The sequence below is a fragment of the Schistocerca cancellata genome, chromosome 5, assembly GCF_023864275.1.
Source record: "Schistocerca cancellata isolate TAMUIC-IGC-003103 chromosome 5, iqSchCanc2.1, whole genome shotgun sequence".
NCBI classification, from domain to species: domain Eukaryota; kingdom Metazoa; phylum Arthropoda; class Insecta; order Orthoptera; family Acrididae; genus Schistocerca; species Schistocerca cancellata.
In genome coordinates, this window is record NC_064630.1 from 407956597 (window position 1) to 407984149 (window position 27553).

General features: G+C 39.0%; 1 protein-coding gene across 2 annotated transcripts in view; it reads right to left on the minus strand.

Moving 5' to 3' along the window:
- Nucleotides 1-27553, minus strand: part of LOC126187540 (UDP-glucose 6-dehydrogenase) — a 104232-nt gene that overhangs the window by 7296 nt on the left and 69383 nt on the right. The window contains exons 5-10 of one of the 2 annotated variants that reach the window (XM_049928687.1): nucleotides 24854-25051; nucleotides 23053-23200; nucleotides 20459-20553; nucleotides 12730-12933; nucleotides 9533-9688; nucleotides 8956-9073 (exon numbers count right to left, since the gene is read on the minus strand). In XM_049928687.1, the coding sequence (XP_049784644.1) occupies nucleotides 8956-9073; nucleotides 9533-9688; nucleotides 12730-12933; nucleotides 20459-20553; nucleotides 23053-23200; nucleotides 24854-25051 (919 nt within the window). Of the gene's footprint in view, nucleotides 1-6047; nucleotides 9074-9532; nucleotides 9689-12729; nucleotides 12934-20458; nucleotides 20554-23052; nucleotides 23201-24853; nucleotides 25052-27553 lie in introns of those variants that run through there. The other variant, XM_049928688.1, reaches the window with a different exon arrangement.

A 27553-nucleotide genomic window follows, 5' to 3' on the forward strand; every position in this document is an offset into this window, starting at 1 on the left:
GGAAATGCTTAGAAAGACATCTGCGAGGTGTGAGGTTATCTACTTTACACAGTAACTTCTTCTGAACAAATACTTTATTTACTTCAGCCACACTACACCAAAAAGGTAATTCCTTAAGAGAACAGGGAGTTTACGTCTGTAGAAAGATCATACCTTTGTTTTTTGATCAACATAATGACAGATGCTTCTAAGGGCATAATGTTCTTGATTAATTTTTATCCATGTGTTGACTCCCTTTTAACTTTTTGTCCAACTGGACCACAAAGAATTTCACACACTGCTTCATTCAGTACATGGCTATTGATGTCTACTTCTGGTGCTAAAATGTCATCTTTGCTTGTTTAAAATTGGATAATATGAGTCTTTGAGAGATTAAGACCAACTGTTAGCTGTGAATCACTTGGAGGAATGTTCACTATTATCTGAGTTGCATCTACTAATTTGAGTTTGGAACCTTGATTAGCATGCTCATGTCAGCAGCAAATGTTAGAGTTTTTGAACTGTTCTTTAAAGTCATTAAAAGATCATTTATGTATGTTAAAATAAGTAATCCTAATAGCAACCTTTGTGGGAGCCCACAGTATGTTCCGTCATTCCAAGATTAGTATCAATCTTGTGGCACAGTCTGACAATGTGATTCTTGGCTTTCTGTTGTGATGGTATGTTGCCATTTGTTCGAGAAAGATGTCACTTATGCCATAACATTTTAGTTTGTCAAATAATATTTTGTGATCCACACTATTAGTTACTTTTTCAAGGTTACAGACTATACCAACAGGATAATATTTATTGTTTAGCTTTGCCAAGAATTCACTTGAGATCCCATATGACTTTCTCAGTGGAAACCTATTATGAAAACTACAAGGCATTTAACACATTCTGCTCATAAGAATGAGACAACATTCTATCATAGGCTACTCACTCAAATACTTTTCAAAAGATTGTAAGGAATCGATCAGGTCTGTAATTAAAAGTGATTTGCGTATTTCTAGTTTTATAGATGGGTGCTACTACTGCACATTTAAGTCTGTCAGGAAATACACCCCAAGTCTTTGACTGACTGACTAAAATGTAGCTTACGACTAATCCTATCGAGTCACAACAAAATTTTAATACTCTGTTTGAAACACCACAATATCCAGCAGCACAACTACTTTTTACGCATAATCTTCTTCTTCCATTGGCTCTACATCCCAGGATGGGACTTGGCCTCCTCAATAATTTTCTGCCATTCCTCTCTGGACTTCCCATGGACCTCCAGTTATGGCAACCGACTCTGGCAGTGTCCTCTCCAACCACGTCGCTCCATCTCAACCTAGGTTGTCCTCTTGCTCTTCGTCCTCTAGGTTCACTGCAGCAGGCTTTCCTTGTGGGATCTATCTCGAGTTGCATTACATGTCTAGCCCATCTCCGTCTACACAGCTTTTTGAACTTTACCACATCATCCTCCTTATAGCAGTCATAAAGTTCATCATTTCTTCACCTTTTCCAGGTCCCGTTTACATATACAGGTCCAAAAATCCTCCTCAGTATACTTCTTTCATGTGACCCAATTTTTTTTTTTTTTCCATCTTGCTTCATAATTGTCCATGTTTCTGAGCCATAAGTAAGTACTGGGCGTATCAGCATTTTGTAAAGTCGGCACTTCGTCCCTCTTGATATAAGCTTGGATTTAAAATGTCGCAACATTCCAAAGCAGCATCGGTTAGAAGCACTTACGCCAGCCATAATTGCAGTAAAGGTGGTGCCATTTGAGCCCATATAGGTGAAACATTCCACTCGCTAAAATGTCAATCCATCAAGGGTTATTGTGGGCTGTAAGGGTTGGTGAGTGCCATTATACATATACTTTGTCTTTTCTTCATTAATTCTCAGGCCCATCTTCTCTGCACTCAGTTTTAGAGCTGAAAATGTGCTTTGTAGATCTCTAAGTATTCTGCTCATTAAATCCAAGTAATCTGCATATCCCAGCAATTGTACAGGCTTATATTTGATAGTTCCTCTTGTCTGAATACCCAATTCACATACCACTTTTTCAAGTGCCAGGTTAAAAAAGTAGGCAAGAAAGCCCATCTCCTTGCCTTAGCCCAGTTTGAGTGGGAAACTGAGGTGATAGTCTTGACTGCACTTGCACGGTACTCTGGGGATACTTTAGGGTAACCTCTGTTCAATGCACCAATTTTCCAGGCACTCTAAATTCCCGCATTGCCTCATAAAGTTTGGCCCGGTTTATTGTGTCAAATGCAGATTTAAAGTCAATGAAAAAACCAACATTGAATTTACTGGTCTTTTCTACTATTTGTCAGAGAGTATATACCTGGTTTACAGTTGACTTTTCTGGTTTGAACCCACATTGATAGCTTCTGATCTGCTATAGGTGAAAGTCTACTGAACAGGATATTAGATAGTATTTTATATATAATATTTAAAAGTGTTATGCCCCTGTAGTTGCTGCATTCAAATAGATCTCCTTTCTTATGCACCAGACACACTATCCCTATATTCCATTCTTCTGGTAACTCTTCCTTTTCCCAGATGAGGCACTCACTCAGTCTTTTAGATCCTACGATTTAGCTCAACTCCTCCAGCTTTCAATAGCTCAGATGTTATATTGTCAGTCCCTGGTGCTTCATTGTTCTTCAATGGGACAATGGCTTTGTTCACTTCTCCTTGGGAAGGGGTGGGGCATCACCTTCTGGAGCAACTGGGGACTCTGAAGCATCCAACAGTTCACCGAAATACTCTACCCAATGCTTCAATACCTCTTGATCATTGGTCAGTAGTGTCCCATTTTTACTTTTACACAGGTTGATGCGCAGCTTAAATGCTCTTCTTTCACTATTAATTTTCTGATAAAATATTCTAACATCATTTGTTTTCCCAATTGTCTCCAGCTCTTCAGTCTGCTTTCTTTCCCATTCCCTTTTCTTTCTCTGATACAGTTTCTTCCCTTCTTTACTATTATCTTGACAATTTCTTTTTGCTAAACAAGTATATGATTTTTCAAACATTTTCCTGTATGCCAGATTTCTCTCCTGACTTTTCTCTTACATTCTTCATCAAACCAGGAATTCCTTGGTTGTTTTCCTTCTTTCCCTACCACTACTTCTGCTGCTTTAATGACTGCATCACTGCAAGTGTTCCATTCCTGATCCAGGTTATCACTTACACTAGGGGTGTATATTGCAAGATTCTCAGCAACTTGCGCAGAGTACGTTTTAAAGAGGTCTTCATTTTTTAACTTCGATACCATATACTTACTTTGAGGTATTCCTTTGACTTTTCTTGCATTGGATATTCGAGCTCTTAGTTTCGCAATTACAAGGTAGTGGTTAGAATCTACATTAACTGAATCTACATTAACTCCTCTGTAAGTTCGTACATCTAGTAAATTTGAGGAATGTCTGCCATCAATAATTACATGACCAATTTGGTTGAAGGTACTTTGATCAGGGCTACAACATGTTGCTTTATGAACCCTTTTGTGTGGGAACATAGTGCTACCTACAGTCATGTTATGTGACAGTGGAAACTAAATGACTCTGTGACCATTGTCATTTGTGTATTCATGGAGGCTGTGCCTTCCTATTACTGGGAGGTAATGTTCTTCTTTACCAATCTGTGCATTGAGGTCTCCAATAATTATTTTAGTGTCATACACAGTGCATCTATCATAAGTTCTCTCGAGGTTCTCAAAGGTGTCTTTATCCTGGTCATCAGATATTTCTGTGGGTGCATATACATTGATCAATGAGTAGTTTGAGAATCGGGTCTTCAATCACATATGTGAGATCCTAGATGTTATTCCAGTGAATCCACTCACCAAGTGTTTATATTTTTGTCTTACCGTGAACACTGTACCAAATTCATGGTGGCTCTCTGAACCATGGTAGAAAATTATCCAGCTTCCCCTATCAAGAATTCCATGTCCAGTCCATCGTATTTCCTGAGGGCAATTATGCCTGCCTTGGTTTTACTGAGTTGATCTAGCAGTGACCTCAGGGTCCCCGATCTGTACAGCGATTGTACGCTCCAGGTTCCAATAGACACATCATTTTTTCGTTTGCCTTTAACAGTACCATGTCGTCGTTCATAAATTCGTCTGGCTTCTTTACTCTGAGGTTCCTGAACAAGAGTTTTTTTACAGGAAAGAGTTGTTAGCCACTTGCCCAACCCCCAACTTGGAGGACCAGGATTTGTATGAAGTTTACTCCTTTAGGGAAGCTGGCTTCACTACACCTATAGAGCCCTCCCTGCCCTATGTTGTGGGACACACTTTGACTCCTTTGTCAAGACCATTCCAGCTTGAGTGACCCTGCCGGTAGCTACGCTACTGCCGACACAGCTCTTGACTTCATTGGAGCACGCAAACCCTCCTGCCCGGCACTGAAGGTACCTTCGATAAGGCGGTGTCCCCTGGGAAGGTTTTACATGTAAGAACTTTTTAAAATATTCTTAGCAGTTGTATTTTTGAAACTAACATCTATTGATTGTGTCTACACAAATATATCTTTCACAGCTGTAACTGACTGTAACTGAACTAGTACATTACAGCACAATCACTTTGGTAACAAATGTGCTACAATTTTCCTTATTCCTAAAACATTCTATAATAAACACACACTGATGAGCCATAACATTATGACTACCTGCTTAACAGTGTGTTGGTGCACCTTTGGAGTGCCATACACCAGCGATTTATTTGGCATGGATTGGACAAGTCCTTGTAGGTTTCTGGAGGTATGTGGAACTGTACGTATGAGCACTGGTTGTGCAATAACCGTACCTTATGGGCTGGTAATTTGTGGGCTTGGAGCTGACACCATATTGCATCCCATGTATGTTCCATCTGGTTCAGATCAGGTGGATTTGGTAGCCAAAACATCAATGCGAGTTTACTGTCAAAAAACACCACAGCAAGATCCTGGCCAAGATTATCCTGCTACAAGATGCCACTTAGCAGGAAAGGCATCACGCATGAAGTCATGCAAATGGCCTCCAATAATGCCCACAGAGTTCACAGCTGTCACAATGCCTTTGATTACTACCACAGGCCCCAATGGAATTCAACATGGATGTCGTCCACAGCACAGTACTACTCCCTCTGTTCTAAATCTGTGGCATGGTGCATGTTTCAAGCAGCTGTTAATCTGGATAACAGCATGTCGGACACTACTGTTGACCTGATGCAACAAGAAATAGGATTTTTCTGGCCAGATGACATGTTTCTATTGATCTGTGGTCCAATCCTGATAATCCCATGCCCACTGCAAATGTAATTTCATTGGTTAATACAAGCACAAATAGGGCTCGTCTGCTACAGAACCCCATCTTCAACATTCTGCCCCGAATGGTGTGCTCTGAAACACTTGTGCCTGCACCAGCATTGTACTCTGTCATCCGATCTGACACATATCACCACTTATCCTGCAGAATGGGAAAGCCCTTGGCCTTCATGTTCTATGAACAGGTGTGGGCATCCTACAACTTGTTGCCTACTCATGGTTTCACCATTGTTCAACCACTTCCACAGGTGCTCAAGACAGGAGCATGTGAACAGTCTACCAGCTTCATATATCATTGCTGGAATGGTTTCCCATTCATCTCTGCTCCACTTATTTGCTTTCTTCTCCATGTCGCCTGCCAGCAGTCTCACAGTGAGCATGGTGACAATGTTTTGTCTCATCGGTGTATAATGCTAAACAACTGGTAGTAAAGTTCCTACAGTGGTGTACCTCACATGGAGCAATAGAGGCAAAGTTACCCTTGTCTCTTACAAGGACTATAAGAACAGCCTCATTAAATGCATTAAAATGATGGAACACATTTTTTGCGCTAAGCAGCTTCTCTGTTGGCATAAGATTATCCCAGTTCACCTAAGAGCACACATTTATGAAATATCAGGCCCAATACAGAACTGAATTACGAACGTCTTGATAGATAACAAAATGTGCAGCACTGGAAGAACATAAATGTAAATTTAGGTCAGTATTCCTCAATAACAATGTTCATTTTGAGGAATAAGCGAGAAAAATTTTAACAAAATGTATTTAGAATTCATGTATTTGCACAGTTACAGATAATGCACAAATTACATGGTCACTTACAATTTAATAAATAAAACGGACAACATAAAACTGCATTTGATTTTCACGTTTGACACAGATTGAGACATCTCCACAAGACTGACCCTGGCAAATGAGATTATGGATGGCATTTTTGGTATCAATAATTCAAAGTCAATTCCGTGGTCTTATCACAAGTACAAGACATTTATTCTGGGATATATATTACAGTTGCTGAGAAAATAACAGCTGTGAATAGAATCATAAAAGTTATAATGCATGATGCAACTGTAGTAAGTCATTCATATAGCTGAACATGTATTATATTCACAGGGCTGTTAAATTATGCAGATAAGTTGGTGTGGGGGTGGGGTGGGGGTGGGGGTTGGAGGGTAGGGAGGAGATCAACCTCACTGAGAAAAATGCATAATCCCAGTTGCCAGGATCAGATTACATGCATAAAATCAACACTGGATGTGTTAACTGTAGCACTTATCCCATGCCCATCACCACTTAAATGAACTAACAAGGAAACATTTTATGTTACTTTAAGTATGCTACTGTCAACTGAAGGTTTCTGCTATGGAATGATCAATTGTACAAGTATAGCAGTGTAACAGAACAGTATCATAACTGGCCTAATTTAATATGAAATTCAGTCATGTTTACAAAATTTAACAACAATGGATACACAAAAGCACACTCAAGAAAATAAAATTCAGATTGCTGCCTTAGCTTGATGTACAGAACCATCACATACAAAGAATAACTGAGAAGAAAGATGTGAATGCTGGATGAACAGAGGGTTGTGAATGACTGCCAGCTCTATCAGAAATATTAAAAATATTTTTTCCCTCAACTTCAAGTAGTCAATAGTAACAATAAACCGAGATGCATTTCACATTCTTCATCATATCATTATGGATCCATTCTCTTTTTTATTTCTGTTATACAGACTTGTGCAGAAACTTTAGCTTTTGATATCTGAAGTATGCATTATTTTATTTGCTGATGCTGTCATTCACTCCTCAATCCTCCCAACATCAGGCAAGCAAGATCAATCTACGAGTCTAGCACAAATGAAATATGGGGAGAGGTAACCACACACCCACTCGTAAGTACTGTCATTTATCTGCAGGTGACTAGTTACTTTCCCTCATTTTTGCTGTGGTTGTTTCTATCTTGATATTTTCATTATTGAAATACCACATACAAAATATTTTCCTGAACAACATGGCAGCTTTTAGCATACACAAATTAATATGGTAGTTACATCATCTAAAGACTCACTCAACTAAAGAGTAAATATTACAGATTCATGTGTACATAATGATCACTGGCATTTATTTGTTGCTGCATCAAAAGAACACATCAAGAAGTCTACAAAAAGTAAGTTTAACAATTAGAAAAATCACACATATAATTAAATACTTTTCATTCTATAATATTTTTTGTAAATGCATATTTGTCTTGCTGTAGTACATTTATTATACGATTAAATGCTTTCAACACATGTACAAAGAAGCCGGGAACAAATGAATAACACGTTTTCACAATGAAGATCTTACTTCTCTACATCATTTCTTTTTAACATAATACTCTCTTAAGGGTTGCCTTCTTCAAAGAATATTGCAGTAGGTCAGAGGACAAAACTAGTTTGTTATTTAAGAAATTGATCAGTGGGGAAATTTTGAATTAAATGTCCCATAAACAAGTACCCTGACAACTACAGTCCTCAAAATACTGCAGATACTTCAAGCAGGAATCAATTTTAAATGAGATGATACTTCAATCACAGTATCAATTGACAGCAGTCAATATTTATATTTGTGGTTTTATATAATGAAATTTAATTCCACTATAGGAAAAGAGAAGGAACAATAAATAGCTAAAATATATTGTGAAACTATTATGTGTAAATGGAATTTATATTGAAGTACACACAGAATACTTTCCTTTAAAATGTTATGCTATATATCTGATAATACTGATGGTATCTTGCTCTAGTTTCTGTATGGCAAAGGCAATTTCCCATAGAAATTACCACCACCTTGAAAGCACAGAATGAAAGTAAATCATTAAACTCCACATTCCTGGCTCTCAATGGTAACATAGATAATGGATTAATATGAAAGGAGAAAGTGCATATTAACATTTTTAACTTGTGCTCTCTGTTTCCTCTTGCCTTATACCAGAAAGTGGAGGTGACGATTGAGGGAGAGGGGAAGCAATGGCAGAGGGGGATAGAAAATATTAGTCTATATGATGGAAATCGCATGAGGATTATGACAGGGCACTTGATAAATATAATGGAGAGGACGGGGGTGAGGGGATAGTAGCTTGCTGTCTCCATCAGTGCCCTGTCACTTACAGTCACTTTCTGAAACAAAAGTGCTACGAAGGTTATGACGACGACACCTGTAGTGTCATTCATGAAAGTTACATTGACCACAAAAACTACAAAATGAAATCAACAATAAACATAAAACTACCTATGTGTGCTACTATGCAGGCAAAAACTAGATCTTTATGAAACTAAATGAATATTATCTCCACAAGTTGCAACAGTGATCATTAAAAGACAGAAAACAAGAATTATAACACAACAGAACACACCTATACAAAAGTGTAAAAGATGTAGATGATTAATATACAATGAACAACATACATCTTGAAGTTATATGTTTTATACAGAAAATAAGTCTTTAAATGCTAACAAGTGTTCACATACGGCACAAGTTACAGGAAAATTGACCTGCTTTCTGTCTGAAACATACTACTCAGTCTGACAAGATCATCTATGCAATGTCACTTTCACATTCAGTCTTTATTTAAACCTGTGTTGTACTGCCCCACACTCGAGATACAACTGGTCGTGAAAGTCTTTTACCTATTGTCTGCACTTGGAAACCAATCTTCATCAGAGCCTCATGATCCAAAATTTTCCGTCCATCAAATATGTATGCTGGTTTCATCATTCCATTATAAATGCGTTGGTAATCAAGAGTCTAGAAATAATAACAATGATAATAATAATAATGATGATAACAATAACAACAACAATAATAGTAATTGTAATGAGTTTTACGATCAGCACAAAAATTGTGAGGGGAGCACTTAAGCATGAAAGTATTATGGCATGCAGAAGTTTATAAAATTAAGCTGTGAACATTTATATGTTTATAATTACAGGTTTATTCCACTACATGAAAACTTTTCTCCTACAAGCAAAACCCACATTTTAAAATTCTCATGCAACTGTTTTAAAGTGCTTGTACAAGAGGAGGGGCATCTGACAGCAGGAAATGGGTAAGGAGTGCAAGAAATTGGTAGGAAGTGGGAAGAAAAGGTATGGTGTATGGAAAGGAGGACGTGGATGTGGGTATGGATGTGGATGTGCATATACCATCAAACAACCCATGTTTCAAAATATGATATCAAAGACAGGTAATTCTATCAATACTTACAACAAACTCATCCCACTCAGTACATAGTACTATAGCATGCGTTCCCTTTGTTGCTGTATATGCATCACTATGTATCTCAATTGATTTCTTCACCTTTTCAGGCTCTTCTGTGACAGATGGATGTGTCAAGTCTTCAAGAATCTGTGAAGGTTCCACCTAATACAAAGCATCAACATCAGTTACTGCCAAAAATGGTAACAGTTGGGTAGAACAAGCATCAACATCAGTTACTGCCAAAAATGGTAACAGTTGGGTAGAACACTAAGTGACAAGGCAGCACGGCAGCTATGAGATATTTTCTCTTGTACATTTGTGACAAAAGTAATGCAGTTATCTACATTACCTCAATGAAAGTAATAATGTTGTCAATATTTTTGGAAGTATACATGTTGTTCTTTTATTTACTTGATTATCTTGAGGGCACATTATGACAATTGTTCTAAGCTACCAATATATTTCCTCACAGACTGTTAAAAAAAGGAATTTAAAGTTTATTTTAAAATAAATGCTCTGTGAATAAGAATCTTCATAAACAGAGGGAAGAAAAAGAAATTACATGGTAATTGCATCTCATATTATGCAGTGAGAATTATCAAGAAAGTACGTCTTCATACTGAAGCTAGAGACTGGAATTGTCTCATATGAAAGAGCCTGTAATCTACTGAGTCATTATCTAGACACACCCACACATTATTGAACAGAATCACAGAAACACAGTATTTAAAGGAGACGAAGTATCACGGACTGGCACGATGATGTGTTTTCTAGTTTGGAAAGACTTTTTTGTCCAAAATAAAATGCTCAATGGCCTATCTTTACATGGTGAGCAGCAATCTATCCTTATCATATCAATTTTTGTTATTCCATCCCGGATTTTTCATTACTTGAGAAAAAGACTCTTTGCCACAGACATTCAATTTTGATAATTTTGGATGAATTTCTTTTAAGACAACATTTCTGAAATGCCTCTAAACATAAACAACTGATAAATAAATGAAACCCTTTTTCACAAACTTAATTGTACAATGTAGGTTTTGAGTTATAGGACCAGTCTGCTATGTAACTGATACCAGAGATGAGAACCAAGCAATTCTATTTCTGTTAATTGTATAATTTTAAAGTTATCTCTGTTGTTAGTTTTGCTACAATTATATATGGAATTACATATTCATTAGTCCACCTCCATTGCGCAGCAGCAGTGTTACCGCCTACCATGCGAGGGGGCCTGGATTCAATTCCTGGCAGGGGACTGGGTGTTGTGTGTCCATCATCATTTTCATCAACATTGACACGCAAGTCAAAAAAGTGGCGTCAACTAAAAAGACTTGCAATATGGCGGCCAAACCCCGAAGAGGATAGGCCAATAAATGTCATATGATCATTTCATTTCACATCTTCATTAGCACAGCATTTATCGTAAGTATGACTAAACATACACTGGACTAGAGCTATGCACAGGAATGGAATCTTTTGTCATTATCTACTCATGAATGAAGACACAAATTTTTCTTCTATGCCAGAGTAGTAACATTGTCTAAAAAGGAATGAATAATTGAATTGTTCGTTCATTCAATAATAAATGTGGGGATACATACATTTGTTTCTTAGTTGCTGATATCTCTGAGTGAGCTCTTCACCCTTACTATGTATGTGCAAGACTTCTACATCTACTTTGTATTTGTTATTTTCATCTAAACAATGTTCAGAAAAAAACTAATCTGGCTTCTTTAATACATTTAGTCACAGTTTTGGTAAATGCTGTCCTAATGAATTTTTAAATTGTACTGCCAACACAGACAGTTTACAGTTTGAGTCTAAAATTGAAAGATTAAAGTTGACATGTTAATCTTTGCTTGGTTCTCATCTTTGGTATCAGTTGCGTATTGACACTGGGCTAATAACCTGGAACCTAGGTCATACAATAATAAAGACATTTGTGAAACAAAGCTAAAGAACTGTTTTGTTTGGTTAATACAATATTTCACCAAGAACCCACAGATGAATAAAGAGAAATAAACACCTGACATCTTGTCAATATATTAAATGGTGGATTTCAGTTACCTGAAACCTAATAAGAATAAAAATTTTAAAGGTAGTTAGGAAAGGAAATGTGTAACAATTATTGACTACATGAACAAAGAGAGGCAAACATATTTTGCGGCGTGCATCATGAGTGTGCGCGCAGTTCCAGGATCTCTTCCTAAATCCCTGCATTGATTTTGACACAGGCACAGCAGGTTGCAAGAGTATCAGCACTCTGGGGTTTATAGCCTCCAAGCTCCAATAGGAGCTGAGATCTAGGAAACGGTTTTTTATTATTTTTTTATTATTTTTTATCCCCTGATGTATAGGCTGGCCTGCATGACAGGTATGTAGTGTGGGAGCAGTGTTGGTCTATCTAATCAAACTGCTTTGCGTAACAGTACCTTGATGTGTAGGCGTCCTGGCATGACAGAGCTGTTGTATAAGAGCAGTATCAGCCTGCTTTGTCAACTTGTTTTGTGGGCAGCATACATGTGTGGATGGGCACAGCTGCGGCAGTTTGAGACAGACAGTGGAGGGGCAGGAAGGAGGGACAAAGCAAAGGAGGAGGAGGAGGAGGAGGAGGAGGAGATGGATAGGTAGTTGGAAGGGTGAACAGACGAGAGAGAAAGAGACAGACACAGAGAAGGGGGAGGATAAGGTGTGTGCAACGTATGTATGGAATGTATATGTGAATGAAGCTTGGGAGGGGGAGGGGGGGGGAGGCTAGTAAATAGATAAAGGAAGAATAAGTTAAGTGCTACTCCAACTACTCATGTGACAAACAGTGGGAGACTAAATTAATAAAAATGCTGGGTTGTTATACTGAACAAGAACACTAATCCATCATATAATCAATTATTGTGAAACTGAATATCAGTGAAAAGTGTTTTATCAAATATAGCGTGTTATGAAAGTCCAGAAAATTTTATACTTTTACCTTGAAACATAAAAGTTTGTAAAGTTATAAAACAAAAACTATGAAGCTTTACAAAGTAAAGAGTACTTTCTTATTGATATGACAGGAGGCAAACAGAATGTGAAATAAAAATAATACATCTGACTGAAAATGGATTTAGCATTAATTTTGCTGCATACTCAGTCCAATGAGGCCCCTTAAAAATAGATAATCTGTAAGGAACATGCACACAAAATGCATATTTAACAGTACAAACCTTTGGATCATAAATATGCAACTTTGCTCCTTCATCTAGTAATGTTGTTGAAACGTGTATGGCTGGAGACTCCCGTGTATCTCCTGTATTCTTCTTAAATGCAAATCCAAGTATTGTTATTTTTTTGTCTGTTACAGTATTAAACAATGATTCTATAACTTTAGCAGAAAACCGAGATTTCTGATATTCATTCATATCTATCACCTGCAAAGGAAAACAGAACTATAATTTCATTACTGCTCAGTATCAGTTATTTAATTTTTATGTAAGCAATTTGAAAAGGAAAGGGATGAGAGTGCTGATGATAAAGCGCTTAAAGTGCAGTCTCAATACAAATGAAGATCACACACAAGTGTTATCCAAGAGAGCAAAGACCAACGTTTACATGTTTCAATTCTCCCTCCTTCCATTGTTATTGCCACTATGTTGTAAAGGGGTAATGTAGTATGGTTATTTTTTTCTTACATGGCTTTAAAATATGTAACAAGTATAATGTATATCCTTTCCACACTACAAGTGGGTCGTCCTCATCCTAGGTCTGAGTGATTGGCTCTTCCTTTTTAACCTTGGTAACATGTCTCTCACTACTGATGAATTATTAGTTCTGAGATGGAGGTAATGTGTCCTGTTTACTTTTATTTGTGTCTGATGCTCACTGATATGTCTGTATTACCCATATTCCAAAATAAATGTGTTTAACAGCAATACTACACATTTTGCCTCCTGAAAGTAGGCACGGACCAGAAATTAGGTCTCTCAATTTATTAACAAATATAAATACTCTGCCGAAAAGGTGAGTCAAAATGTCACCAGCTTTATGAAGGCTAAAAAGGTTAATTATACTAAAATTCACAAACTGTTAGTGACTGCAGCATCTTCTGCGCATCATTTAAGTTTAAAAGTTTGTTCACTATGAACTTGATAGTAGTTCACAAGAAGTGAACAATGAGAGCTATCTTTAAATACCTCACCAGTCATCGGAGCTTCACAATGAATTTTCTTTAAATTGTGGAGTGACTGGTGAACTTATGGAACATCGCTCTGCAACTGCACTATAGCTTTCTAGTACATAGAACTCTAGATATCACTCTGAACATGAAGACATTGACAGATGTTCAACTATACCAAAGGGAGCATCAATGGTTGTTTACTGTTAAAAAAAACTGCCACACCAAAAAAAAGTGAAGCACCCAGCAGACATGGCTGGATTTAGTCTAACTTCATACACAGGCCCGTCATCAATGTGTATGTAAATAGTTAGACTTTTAATTCTCTGTGACAGGTATAAGAACCACCAAAATGTGTCAGTGGCTTTAGTGCTGTTACCTATGTAAGGGGGGGGGGGGGGGGGATGTGAACAGTGCCAGGTGTTCAGTGACCACAGTGTAGGAAATGGAGATACCATGTACTCATAAGAGACAGCACTATCAGCAGATTTTGCTGAGATTTTGGGTCTCAATTTGGCTGGCTGGCTGAAACACAGAATATCCAGATTTATGGGGCATTCAGGTGTGACAGTGGCCTGATGTTGGGCTGCAAGGGAAGTTTGGGCATGCGTATGCATCGACAACATTCTTGTCGACCATATCTAACCACCACTTGTGCCTTATTGGGCACCAAGAGTGTCATAACATGCTCGATCTTCACTTGCTATTTAAAAACAGCTAATGGACTCCCTGCAACATATTGTGTCATGCTGCATCATTGGTTAGAGACCAGCAGCAGCTGGACTATGGAATTACTATTTCATGCATGCTCAGCTTTTAACACCATAACACAAACAACTGCATTTTGAATGGGGCAATGACTGGGAAGCATGGACTACTGAGGGATGGTAAAGCATTGTGTCCAGCAACAAGTCACAGTTCTCCACTTCTACAGATGACCATCGTTGAGTATGGTAGTGACCTGGGGAGAGATGCCACCCTTTCAATGTTTGGAGAGGCACAGTGGTGTTACTCTTGGGCATCATGGTCTGGGGAACCATCAGATACGACTTCACATCAAGGCCGTTAGTGATCGAGGGAGCTCCGACAGTAAAGCAGAGAATCTTTCATCCTCATGTGACAGTATCATGGTGCAATTTTTTGACGGGACAGTTCTTTTCAACACATGGCATTTATGTGCATGAACTAACTGGCTGCTCGATGTTGAGGTACTCCCATGGTGAGTGTCTGCTACCAATAGAACATGTGTGGGGCCACCTCAGATGATATCGTTGTCCCAGTGTCAGTATCTAGGATACCAATGATCAGCTTGCCACAGCAGAAGCTGCAACAGCTTTATGACATGCTTCCCAATCGAATTAGTGCATTTCTCGAGGCCAGAGCAGTGCAACGTCATACTGGTAAGGAGCTCATATTTCCAAGTTCTTTGTAAATTTAACTCCATTTCATTAGCACCAAAATAATGGCACGTACCCTCTCACCCATGAAGTTTCATTTTATTTCCTCCTTTCCTTCTGGGTGCTTCACTTTTTTTGTCAGGCAGTGTGTATTCAAATGATGTGGCAGGCAACAATAGAAGTTTTGTAACCCTGTAACTTTAAAATATCTAGGAGTAGTTGTCCTGAATGCTTCAATGTGTAATGACCATATAAAACTAGCTGTAAGGTAATCTGATGTTAGACAGATTCATTTAAAGAATCCTAATGATGTGTAACCCTTTCCTTAAAGAGGTAGTTTACAAAATCTTATTTGACTTATTTGTAATATTCTTAGATCAGCAATAGAGGAGATAAAGATGTGACTAGAACTACTGGTCACCAAAGGGACTTTGGTAATCTTGCCATGTTGTCATCTCCTCCACTGCAGAGTCCTGAGGATAAAAAGCAATTCCTCACAGTAAACTGAAAACTGGTCCAGGAGCACTGATCTGAGACACATTTGGGGAACACAACTAAACAGACAATAAAGCTCCCCTTCTTAGACCATCAGTGTAAACACTAATTAAATCCTGGAAAGCAATTTAAAACAATTTAAAATTTAGTTTTAAAAATGTAATTTGGATTATAATTATTCCTGCATCACTTTAATTCTAAAATTAACCCCTACTCTGTCCCTGGCTTTGGAGCTTAATCCCCCCTCCCACCTCTAATAGCTTGAGTTTCTCCCTCATGTGGATTCTGAATGGTCTTGTTACCTATGACCAGTTATTGAACAGATGTCCCAGTGGTGGCCAGGAATTGGAGATGAATGCTGGTGATTTTGGAGATGATATCAAACTGACAATGCAGTCTCACCAGCTTCTGCAAAGAAGCTAGGAACTGGGCTTGTGTGATAAGGCCCCAATGCCATCCTAACAGCCTCATGCTGTATCACATCCAGCCTTTTAAGATATGAAAACCTTGTTTATCGAGAAATCTGGCAACTGTATTAAAGTGGCATCTGCATGATGCCTTAATAAAATTGGAGCAGACATGCATTATCTTATTCCCCAAGACTAATGGCTAATGCATTTTAAAAATTTAAAGCCTTGAGACCTCTTAATTTCATATCTTTAAGGTGTGACAGCTCAAGTATTTCATTTTTTCTGTAAAACTGAGAACTACATCCCTCAGTTTTAAAACAAGTATATTACAGAGAGGTGGGAACAATTAAAATCAACATAAACAGTTTCCTCTGAAGAGAAATTAAAACCTGTGGCAATCGCCCAATTCTCCAATTGCCTTATAATCAAATGCAACTGATGAGTGGTTATTACTAGAGAACACGCAGCAGTTTGAAAAGTGATCCATGAAAATCAAATATTGTGTGAGACTCCTTACCATGAACATAATGCTACTATTTATCATGATGGCGAACACTGTTACACTTTAAAAAACTTCCTGAGGCATGGTGTTATGCTTAAAACATTCCAACAAGCCCTGTATCTAAAAACACCATTCTGACAGGAAGGAGTGTATGAAACTGGGGAGGCATCCATGGAAACCACACCTGTGGAGCTGCAATGAGTGACTGGACACGAACTTTGGTGCCACTAACAGCCTTTACATGAGATCAGAATTTCTTTGGGTTTTGTGAAAAAGAATTTGACAATATTCTGCTATGGTAGTCATTGAAGGCTGCTCTCGACAACCAAACACATTTTAATCAGCATCTCTCTATAGCCCTATGCTTTGCTCTACACTTATTTAGCAATAGTCTGTTTCTTTAGAAGTTTCTTTACAGTGCTTGTTTACCATGAAGAGCCTCCCCCCCTCCCCTTCCTCCATTATGAACTTTTCTATTGGGTTCATATCTGTCCAATGCATGGTCAACTACTCTTTTATACTTTAATTACATTTCCTCAACATGACCCCGTCCTGTGATAGAAGTTTGAATGTCCTCATTGAGAAAAGACACTATCTCTTTTATCTAGTCTTTTCAGACATACAAATCTTTCTACTTGTTTTAGTTGCCTTTTATACTTTGGTTGTCACTGTTGCCACAACTGCCTCTTGGTCACTGACACCAGTGACTGATCTTCAAATAAGTCAGGTCTGTTTGTTGTCATTAGATTTATTTCCATCATGAGTGGGAATCTGAACTATCTGTTCCAAGTAGTTTTCAGAGAAAGCATTTAATAATGTTTGAGACGACATCTTGTCACACCCACCACTAACAAAACTGTAATTTTCCAATTCATATTGGGTGATCAAAATCTCCACTGATGATTACAGCATGACTGGGGAACTTATGGACAAGCAGACTGAGGATTTCACTAAAAGTTTTCGGTTATGTCAGGAGGTGAGCCTGCTGGTCAAAAGAAGGATTCAATTACAGTTTTATCCCATCCCCAATATTGATTCCTGCACAAACAATCTTGCATGCAGCTTCAATTTATATCTCGTTAGATGTGAGTGTCTACTGTGTCAAATACGCCATCTCCATTTCCCATTAGCCCATACTTTCAATACACACTTAAATTTTCCCTAAAAATCGCACTGCTATCAACTTTCAGTTTTAGCCAGCTTTCCTGTTCCTAGAATTGCATGAGGGTCACTGCTTCTGCAGTCAAGTACTAGGATCTGAATACTCTCACCTTTGGGGGGACATTCCTTTGGATCTTACACTTTCAGGTCTCTTATAACATTCATTAGCTGTACTGGATGGAGAGTAACTTAATCTGAAAAACCCTTGTGTTTATGCCACTCACAGTCTACCTGCATAGCAGCCTCTAATGTGCACTGCACACCTGGCCCATTTAGGGGGATCCTACAGTTCTCAACCCTATGGCACAAGTCCAGAAACTTGCAGCCTAGCTTGTCACAGAGCTCTTGAAGTATCTGATTCAGTCCTTCCGCTCAACTCAGAACAAGGGAGCCACTATTAGTTCTGGAAACAATGGTACAAATTGTGAGCTTTGTAGAAACATGTGTGAGGCTGTTCTTCTCAAATCTTCTCTGCCAACTGCTGGAATGATTGATGTATTAACTCAAAGCCCACAGGAGAGGCATCGTTTGTTTTACCATTCACCACAGCTTGCAGTTGATTGCACCCTGTTCCATCAATGGCTGCCAGAATAAACTTTTCAACATGTTGAATGAGGCCCCCACACATACACACTGAGTGTACCTGGAGTCCTTTCATGTCCCTTGCTACCATTTTCCTGGTGTACCTTTACTTATTCCCTGGGGATACCATTATTTACTTCAGGTTCAGTTTACCTTAGTCAAAATTGTGCAGCACCAACAAAGCAGCTTTTCTGCATGGGGCAGTTAACAGTGCATAAAACTGCTTGATGTCCAGATGATCAACAAATTAAAACGGAATCTTGGAAACATAGGCAGAAGGATTTGCCCAGTATGTGGAGTCTCAATTGATCCATGTGTCCTGTACCCATTCTTGTTCCACTGAAGTATGGGAGCCATTTTAGTGTTTTGTTTTTTAATTTCCTCCTATCTTTGTGTTGGGACAGTGAGGCACTGACAGATTGCGGGGGAGGCACTCTGTGTGTAGTGGCAAGGCATCTAACTCCATGATATCCTCCTCATCAGTCAGATGTGCCATTATTACATGTTACGGTACCTGGGACATCTTTTGATCCAAACATCATGCTACTTTCCCGGTCAGTTTTCCCTTGGAGGTCGGTAGGGGAAAAGGCAAGTTGAGGGACACACTTTTTAGATTACCTTTTCTATAAACACTATTAAAGCGTTCCTTCAGCAATGTATGATTTCATAATCTTTACACAGATTTTACAATACCAGCAGAGCCATTCTAAACCTTTATGGATATAGAAAGGAGGCACTTTTTTTCAAACATCCCCTCTATGTTTTTAGTAAATACAATCACATTTTGTTTGATTACATATTGAAACCCTTTACTAATTTTAATCAGACTATCAGAAGGAAACTCTTCTCATACTCTTTTCACCATGTGGTTGTGAATTCTTGCAGACAACACACTTATCACATTTGGAGTGGTTTTCGTCATGGTGTTCCCATGAGCAGCTTGGGATGTAAAGATTCACCCATACGGAGCCCTGCTTGCCTAGGTAAGCATTACACAACAAAAAAGTCGCAGGTTCCTCAGTCCTCAGAGGATGCCTGGTGATGACAGTTAGGTTTGTACCATCCTAGAATTGTGGGTGGTTAAATCAGGATCCTTGTTTCCTATGACACACAACATTCCACTGGCTTGCTCCACAGTGGTTGCTGAAGCATGCTCAGAGCTTACAGTTCTAGAGGACTGGTAGTCCTCACCAGACCCCAGCTCAGGTAATGCAAGTTCACAAAACCTGTACTCAGCCAATGATGGCCAAGTTTCGTGAGGTGCTCTTCATCTGGCAAGGTTTATTAATTTAATAGAAGCACTTGCTTGTCAAGGCCATGCACAAACTGGAGCATTATGGAATTAGGGGAAAAGTTAACCAACACTTCCTTCTACATCTACAAAAGTTTCAAGCAGAAGCTCATCCTCTAGTGTCAACATGAAAAGAATATATAGGATTACTATAACAACGTTATGAAGTGTGGGGCACCACAAGGTTCTATTCTACTCCATGGCTTTTCGAGACATGTCCAGCAACTGCCATTGACATAAGAGATGACCCAAAAACAAATGGATAAACCAGGACCACTAGGAAAAACAATGGATCATCATCATTATTATTATTATTATTTACATTTTATGGCATCCAATGGACCACTTTACACAATTTTATTAAAAGGGTTTTTCAGTTTACTGTTAGACCAGTATTTCTCCATTATCTCAGATATCAATTTTCTTTTCTTTCTTTTTTTTTCCTTTTTCTTTCTTTATCTGAAATCACCCTTCGCATTTTCTGTTTGCTAATATTTGAGTTATGTTTGTAAAATTGTTGAACCATTTCTATCTCTTTAGTCAGCATTCTATATTCAGTATCTGAGGACCTATCTGAACACTGCACGGCACGGCACCAAGCCAGAGATTTAAAATTCTTTTACACAGAAGGTAAGATCAGAGAACAGGGTACTATCCAGATTGCCACACCTTTCACATCGTTCTCATGACTGTAATGTCACTGAAGAGTTTGGAGGCACCAGACAACCGATGAAGATCAACAGCCAGAACTTTGTACAGCACTGTAGCCTTCATTAGTATGAAGGATCAGAATGGCATAAATTCAAGATATAGCCAAGTACGTTTTAGGAATGGATGATCATGAGTAGACTTATAAACACATTGTTATAAAATCTAGTAATTTTTACTAAAATGCAAAGCGATATTGATGAAAAAATGTCATTATAAATAATAGTAACACTAACCTGTTGCCAGTAAGCTGCAACTTCTGGCAGGTTAAGACATTCACAGATGTACACAAGATTAAGTATATCCTTCTGGAAACAGCTACCACCAAACCCTGTATAAGAAAATACACCACATTAAAATTACTGCTACACCTTAGCTGCACTTTGCACACTTTTCCTGAAACATTATACAGAAGTAAAATGGTTATTTTAGACTAGAGATGATTTCTTTCTTTCTTTCTTACTTTATTTAATTGATTCTATGCCACTGTGACCCTTTCTGACAAGATTGTGTGGTGAAGTTGGGAGATTATGGAGGAAAGTGTCAATAATAAGACAGATATTGATAGCATAAAAAGAAGCATACAGCCTGAGGCAGGGATTCAGGTTTATATCCCAGTTCACGTCCACAATTTTAATTTGTCAGTAATTATTAACCATTTCTCATGGGAAATATATTAATATTTTATTGAAGGATAAAAACAATACAAAAGAACTGCCAGACTGTAATAACTTGGGTTTCATTTTTTAAATGTAAATATTACAGAAACAAATTTACAGACTGTGATGGTTTCAGGAGCATGTTATTTCATTCCAAAAGGTATCAGTCATTTCACTTATAGTCATTATGTGGTATCAGTATTTTTCAGGATGTGGGTTTCAGTTTGACCAGTTGTATTTTCTTTTAAGTGAATTACACATCCAATCAGGCAATGAAACATTAAAGGCTCATATGCCTCAGACAGAACAGCAAGTCTGCCATGATGGAGCACTACAATAAGTTTAAATCACACTGTACTGTTCTAGAAAGCTTTCATGTACTAGCTGCACAGTCACTTACTTTCAATAGTAAGATACAAGAAGTGACAGAAATCATGAAGCAGCCTGCCAACATGAAGCACAATGACAGATACCAGCAACTCTCGCCTTGGCTGTCAACAGAAGCTGGCCTAAGAGCCGATGGCATTTGGGAAGCTGCACTGAGAGATGTGACAGTAAACACAACAGCCAAAAACATCTATTGTATGCACAGTTTAACTTTGCAGTTACTGTGGGGGATGCTGGGAGCGTGCCTCCATTCCACAAGCACTCAGCACTCTTCGTCGGTTGCCTCCCTCTGACTGCTAGCCACCCATCCCCAGTCCACTCTCTGCCTCCCTTTCCCTCTACCCACCCTGCCCAACACTATCACTGCCACAAGCAGTACACCACCCACAAAATAGCATTGGTGCTGTGAGATTAGCTAGCACCATTCAAAGTATTTATGAAATTATACTATATAAGGTTTGATTGTGGGACTGGTACTAAAAGTAAATTTGCCACCCTAATGGAGACCACTTGGAACAGTGGTTGGAACACTGGTCTACAAGACAACATGACGACACAGTTACACAATGGGAAAAGTTTTACTGAAGTTGGGCAATTCAGATTTCATTATACATAGACTATTTATAAGGTGTCTCTCACTGACTCCTGTTGATTGCAGATCACACCTGTATACATTTTTCTAGTGTTCCGCTCATTTATGGTGTCACAGAATAAACATTTTCTAGATATTTCTGACAATTTCTAGTCCATTCATACTGTATCTTCTATATTCTTCCCAAAACAACTTAATCATTTCATTAATTACTGTGATTCACTCAGCTAGCCATAAAATATGATAAAAGATTCCTTTGCTACACACACAATAACAACATGATCAGCAGTTGCACTGTAAACTTTCATTGGCTAATATCGTAAATCATGTCGTCTTCTTATTCAATCTGAGGACCAGTTCGATGCCTCTGTCCACATTATTATATACCATGCGAAACTTTTCAACTCTGCGTTAACTACTGCAACCTACATCCATATCAGCATACTTACTCTATTCATCCCTTCATCACCCACTACATTTTTAGTCCCCCCCCCCCCCCCCCCCCATCCTGGTGCCCCCACTTCCTTCCATTACCAAGCTGATAATTTGATTCAACACCTCCTCATTAGTTATTCAATCTCTCCATCTAATCTTAAACAATTTTCTGTAGCACCACATTTAAAAACCTTCTATTCTCTTTTTGTCTAAACTGCTTCTTCCCCAAGTTTCACTCCCATACAAGGCTACACTCCAGACAAATATCTTCAAAAATGACTTTCCAATATTTATATTAATATCTGATGTTAGCAAATTCTAATTTTTTATCCTCTCTGTTTTGGCCATAATTTGCTGCTCAAATAATAAAAATCATGAAGCTTTAGTGTCTCATTTCATAATTAATTCCTTCAACATTACCTGATTTAAATCTACTACATTCCATTACCCTTGTTTTACTTTTGTTGATATTCATCTTTTAACTTATTTTCAAAACATTATTCCATTCATACTGCTGTTAAATAAGAAACACATACTTGCACCTTACGGTCCATTCTCAGTGCTTGCAAAATTATACTGTGGTATCCAAACTGCTTCCCTCACACACGCTACACATCACATACATACTAGCATTCCTCTCATTTTGAATAAATTGTTCAACACGTAGCACCTTCTAAGGTAATAGTGTTCCTCACATTTGAAATAATTACCTGTGATCAATGTGAAGCTATTATGATTACTTAAATAATTGTCTTACCAACAGATGCTTGCAAAAATTTTGGACCAATCCTGGAATCAAGACCCACTGCACGTGCGACTTCAGAAATATCTGCTCCTGTTGCTTCACAAACAGCAGACAGTGAATTAATGCTTGAAATTCGCTGGGCCAAGAATGCATTAGCTGCCTACAAGAAAAAATTAATCAGAGGCATTAACACAATAAAGTCAATTAGGAAAAGTCAAAATCTTCCAGATTAAAAAAAGATATTAAGATAAAAATACATTCCACAGCAGAAATTGCATCAAGATTAATGCCAGCAGTGACAAGCTTTTAGACACGCATGTGCAGGGTGCGGCGCTTAAATTTGGGCAAATTTCAATTTGAATTTCCCACCATATCATAATTCCACTAGAGGTTGCGATTGGCATTCTTAAAAGTCATAGGTATCTAAAAAACAGTAACCGAAGATCTGCAATTATCGAAAGTCTTTACACTGGGCGTTCACCCACTGAAACAGTTTCATTAACTTCAGGTATCTGAGATCAACTGTTTACGATATTGTGGCCAAGTATAATGCTTCGGAAAAGTCTGCGGTTTACATACTAGGTGTTGCGTATAGTGAGGGTGATATCATTACTTTCAAAAGGGACAAGCTGTCAAAAAAGAAATTTATCTGCAAGTTTTGACGAATATTACAAAACCGTTAATGGTAACCTCAGGGAGACAATATGTCTTGCAACAAGATGGTACACTAGCTCATACGAGCCATTTAGTCCAAAACTGGCTCTCTAATAATGTTGACGTATTCTGGTCAATGGAGTTATGGCCAAAAAACAGCCCATAGTAAGATGAGGCTCCCTAATGTCGCATCTCTGTGCACCACCACTGAAGCAGAATTCATGAATATGGACAGCACTGTTTTTAAAAGAGTGCATGGAATTGCTTCAGGACTAGACTAGAGGCAGACATTGCGGCTGAAGGTGATTACATCGAGTAATGTTACTCTTGAAAGATATCATTATTTATACATAAAAGGATTTTCATTTGTATTAAAAAATTTTCATTTTTCCGGATTTAAATGCCGCAGTCTGTACTTGGAGATAGCAGGCACCTATACATGGAAGCAGGAGACAAGATAGGGATGCTAGGAGAAATTTTGGAGAGAAAAAAAGAAGAGTGGAGAGGAGGAGGAGGAGGAGGAGAAGAAGAAGAAGTAGTAATGGAATGGTGATGTGGAGCACATGTAGCTGTAGAATGAGATAACTGAAGATATGGGTGGTGAGAAAAGTAACAGGGTGTCAGATTGTGAAGCTAGCACTGAGGTAAGTACATTATCTTACACTGCATGCTCTGAAACTGAGTGTTGTACTTGACCATTCATAGGTCTTAAAAGCTGGGAAGAAAACTTTGTATAGTGTCAGGTAGGCGGTGATAATTTCAGTGCATTCACTAATTAAAATTACATAAAGCTACAGTTACTAGCAGAAAAGCTAGGGAATGATTCTATAGGAATTAATTGTGCAGCCAGCAATTCTTATTCTCACCTTGTTGTTTGTTTTATCTATCTTAGTGACTAACTCATGGCTGGCAAAAGTCATTTACGTTCAGGATTTGATTCACCATGAAAACTCAGATTTTTCTGAGGGTAGGAAATTCTGGAGTGTAGTTCACTCAGATTAATTAATGAAAATTAGGAACTGTTGAAGAATGACTAGTGTCATTAATAGAGAAGCTATCAAGTGACGACCTAAAATTGAAAGGCTTACACTGGGGTTGGGAGCCACATGATATTTACATTCCCTATCAAAGTATGAATATTAATTTGTTACACACTTACCAGTTTAGACAATTCAGATGACCATGTATTTGTTGTTATTATATTTCGTCTTGAAATCCAATGTTCATACACCCAACATAATTTTTCAATAGCTGCTTGTCCTTCAGGTGAATCTTCGCCACCTATGAGCACTCTGTCTGCGTTGATCAGATCATCAATAGCTGTTCCTTCAGCAAGAAATTCTGGGTTTGACAAGATCTGAAAAATCCATATAAATTTATTAAATACAGCAAAGAGTAAACAGTCACTACCAATACATGGAAAACAACAATAAACAGGACAAAAATCGTATCTAGGAGAATAATTAGACTAATTCAGTGGTACTGCTGACTTAAGATTTTAGAGGAAAATAACTATAGAAAGGAATGCTATATACAAATGCAGTCAGACTTGTAAGCAAAATAATGGACTATATTACAGACATAAAAAGCAGACTGTGTGTATGTATGTCCAGGATCTCCTCCCAAAAACCTGGATCATATGTCACCCAGATTTGGCACACAAATAGCAAACTTTGTATCAGCATTGTGGAGTTTATAACCTCCTATAGCCTCAATAGCAGCAGAGATATTGGCGGAAATGTGATTTTTAAGCCCCTGCTGAATATGCAGCTCTGCACAACTGGCGTGTCATGTGGGAATATCATCAGATGCGTTACTGACTTGCTTTGTGAAGCAGTCTACACATCAGCAGCGAGAAAAGATTTATCCAGTCCCTGACATGTAGACTACCCTGCACAGCAGGCATATTGTGGGAGCAGTATCAGCTTGCTTTGTCAACTTATTTTGCACTAGCAACATTTGTGAAGGACAAAAAGAGGGGGAGAAGAGAAGGACAAAAAGAAGGGGAATAGCGGATGAATAGGGAGATGTGGGGGAAGAGGTAATGGACAGAAGAGAGGGAAGAGGAGATGAATATAGACAGGGCAGGACATTGACATTGAGAAGAGGGCAGGAAGGGATGGGCAGATATGCAGGCAGGAGGAAATGGGCACGGAGAGGGGGAGGAAAAGATGAGTAGAGAGGGGTGAGGAGGAGATGGACAGAGGGGGAGAAGGGTACAGATGGAGATATGGGGGAAGGAGGTGGTCAGAGAAGGATGAGGTATGAGGAGAGACAGGCAGTGAGGGGGGGGGGGGGGTGAGAAGGAGATGGGCAGACGAGGAGATAGACCAAGAGAGGGGGAGGAGAAGATGTGTGCAACATATGTGTTGAGCGCTCATGCAGGCAAAGCTGCAGGGGAAAGGCTAGTGTTTATCTATAAAGCAGAGCATAACTATGTATGTGCAGGATCTCCTCCCAGACCCCTGCATCAATTTAAACCAAATTTGGCACATAAACACAATCTTCACGAGCATCAGCACTGTGGTGTTTATAATCTCCTGGCTCCACTAAGAGTGGAGATAGAGGCAAAAACAGATTGACATGCATGTTGTGTGGGAGCAGTATGGACCTGCTTCGCAGGGCAGCCATTATATCAAGGGGAATAATCTGTTTTATGACCCCTGTAGAGTATGCAGCCCTGCACAGCAAGTGTGTTTGAGTAGTATTGGCTTGCTTTACTAACCTATTCTGCAAGAGCCACATGTGCTGATGGCATGGTTGTGGGAGGGTTGATATGGATAGAGGGGAGAATGGACAGAGAGGGGGGCAGGAGTGGATGGATAGATGGAGGGGATGGACAGAGAGCAGGGGAGGAAGTGGTGAAAAGATAAGGGAGGAGTGACAGAAAGAGAACATGGAGATGGACACAGAGAGAGAACATGGGGGAGCAGGGAAGAGGTGACGGGCGGAGGGGGGGAGGGAAGAGGTGACGGGCGGAGGGGGGGAGGGAAGAGGTGACGGGCGGAGGGGGGGGGAGGGAAGAGGTGACGGGCGGAGGGGGGGGAGGGAAGAGGTGACGGGCGGAGGGGGGAGGGAAGAGGTGACGGGCGGAGGGGGGAGGGAAGAGGTGATGGGTGGAGGGGGGGGAGGGAAGAGGTGACGGGCAGAGGAGGGATCTCTCCATTCCGATGTCTAAAATAACAATATTATGAAAAGGGACGCTGCCACTCACCACGTAGCGAAGGTGCCGAGTCACAGATAAGCACAACAAGAAGACTCACAAATAAGCTTCCGGCCAGCAAGGTCTTTGTCAAAAATAGACGAGATACACACACACACACACACACACACACACACACACACACACACACACACACACTGCTCTCTGGCAACTCAAGCCACACAATCTATATGCAACTCAGTACCTCCGCTATATGGTGAGTGGCAACTTTCCTTTTCATAATATTGTCACATTACATCCTGGATTTTCCATTGCTCAATGTCTAAAATAGTGTTAAGAGAGTAAGAATTTAAAATAAAAAAAGTCCTTGTCAAGGTTGTAAAACAATTGGATGTTGCTTGCATATGAAAGCGTGCTCTACAGCCACCTACAATAGAGGCTGTAGTGACTAAGCAGCTGCTTGAATTCTAGTACACCAACAAGGCACCAGCTGACCACCTGCTGTTAAGTCCTCTCTCTTACATCTGGCATACCAATGTTACAACAACTACTTCGGACCTACATGTCCTTCACTGACTTAAGGAGAGTAAGTGAAATGGCTTTCTAGCATTACTCTGGGAACTGTTCAGTTTTTTGTATTTAGTTTAACATTTGGAGCAGGATTTTCTTAACATTTCCAATTAAAAGGGCAGTAGC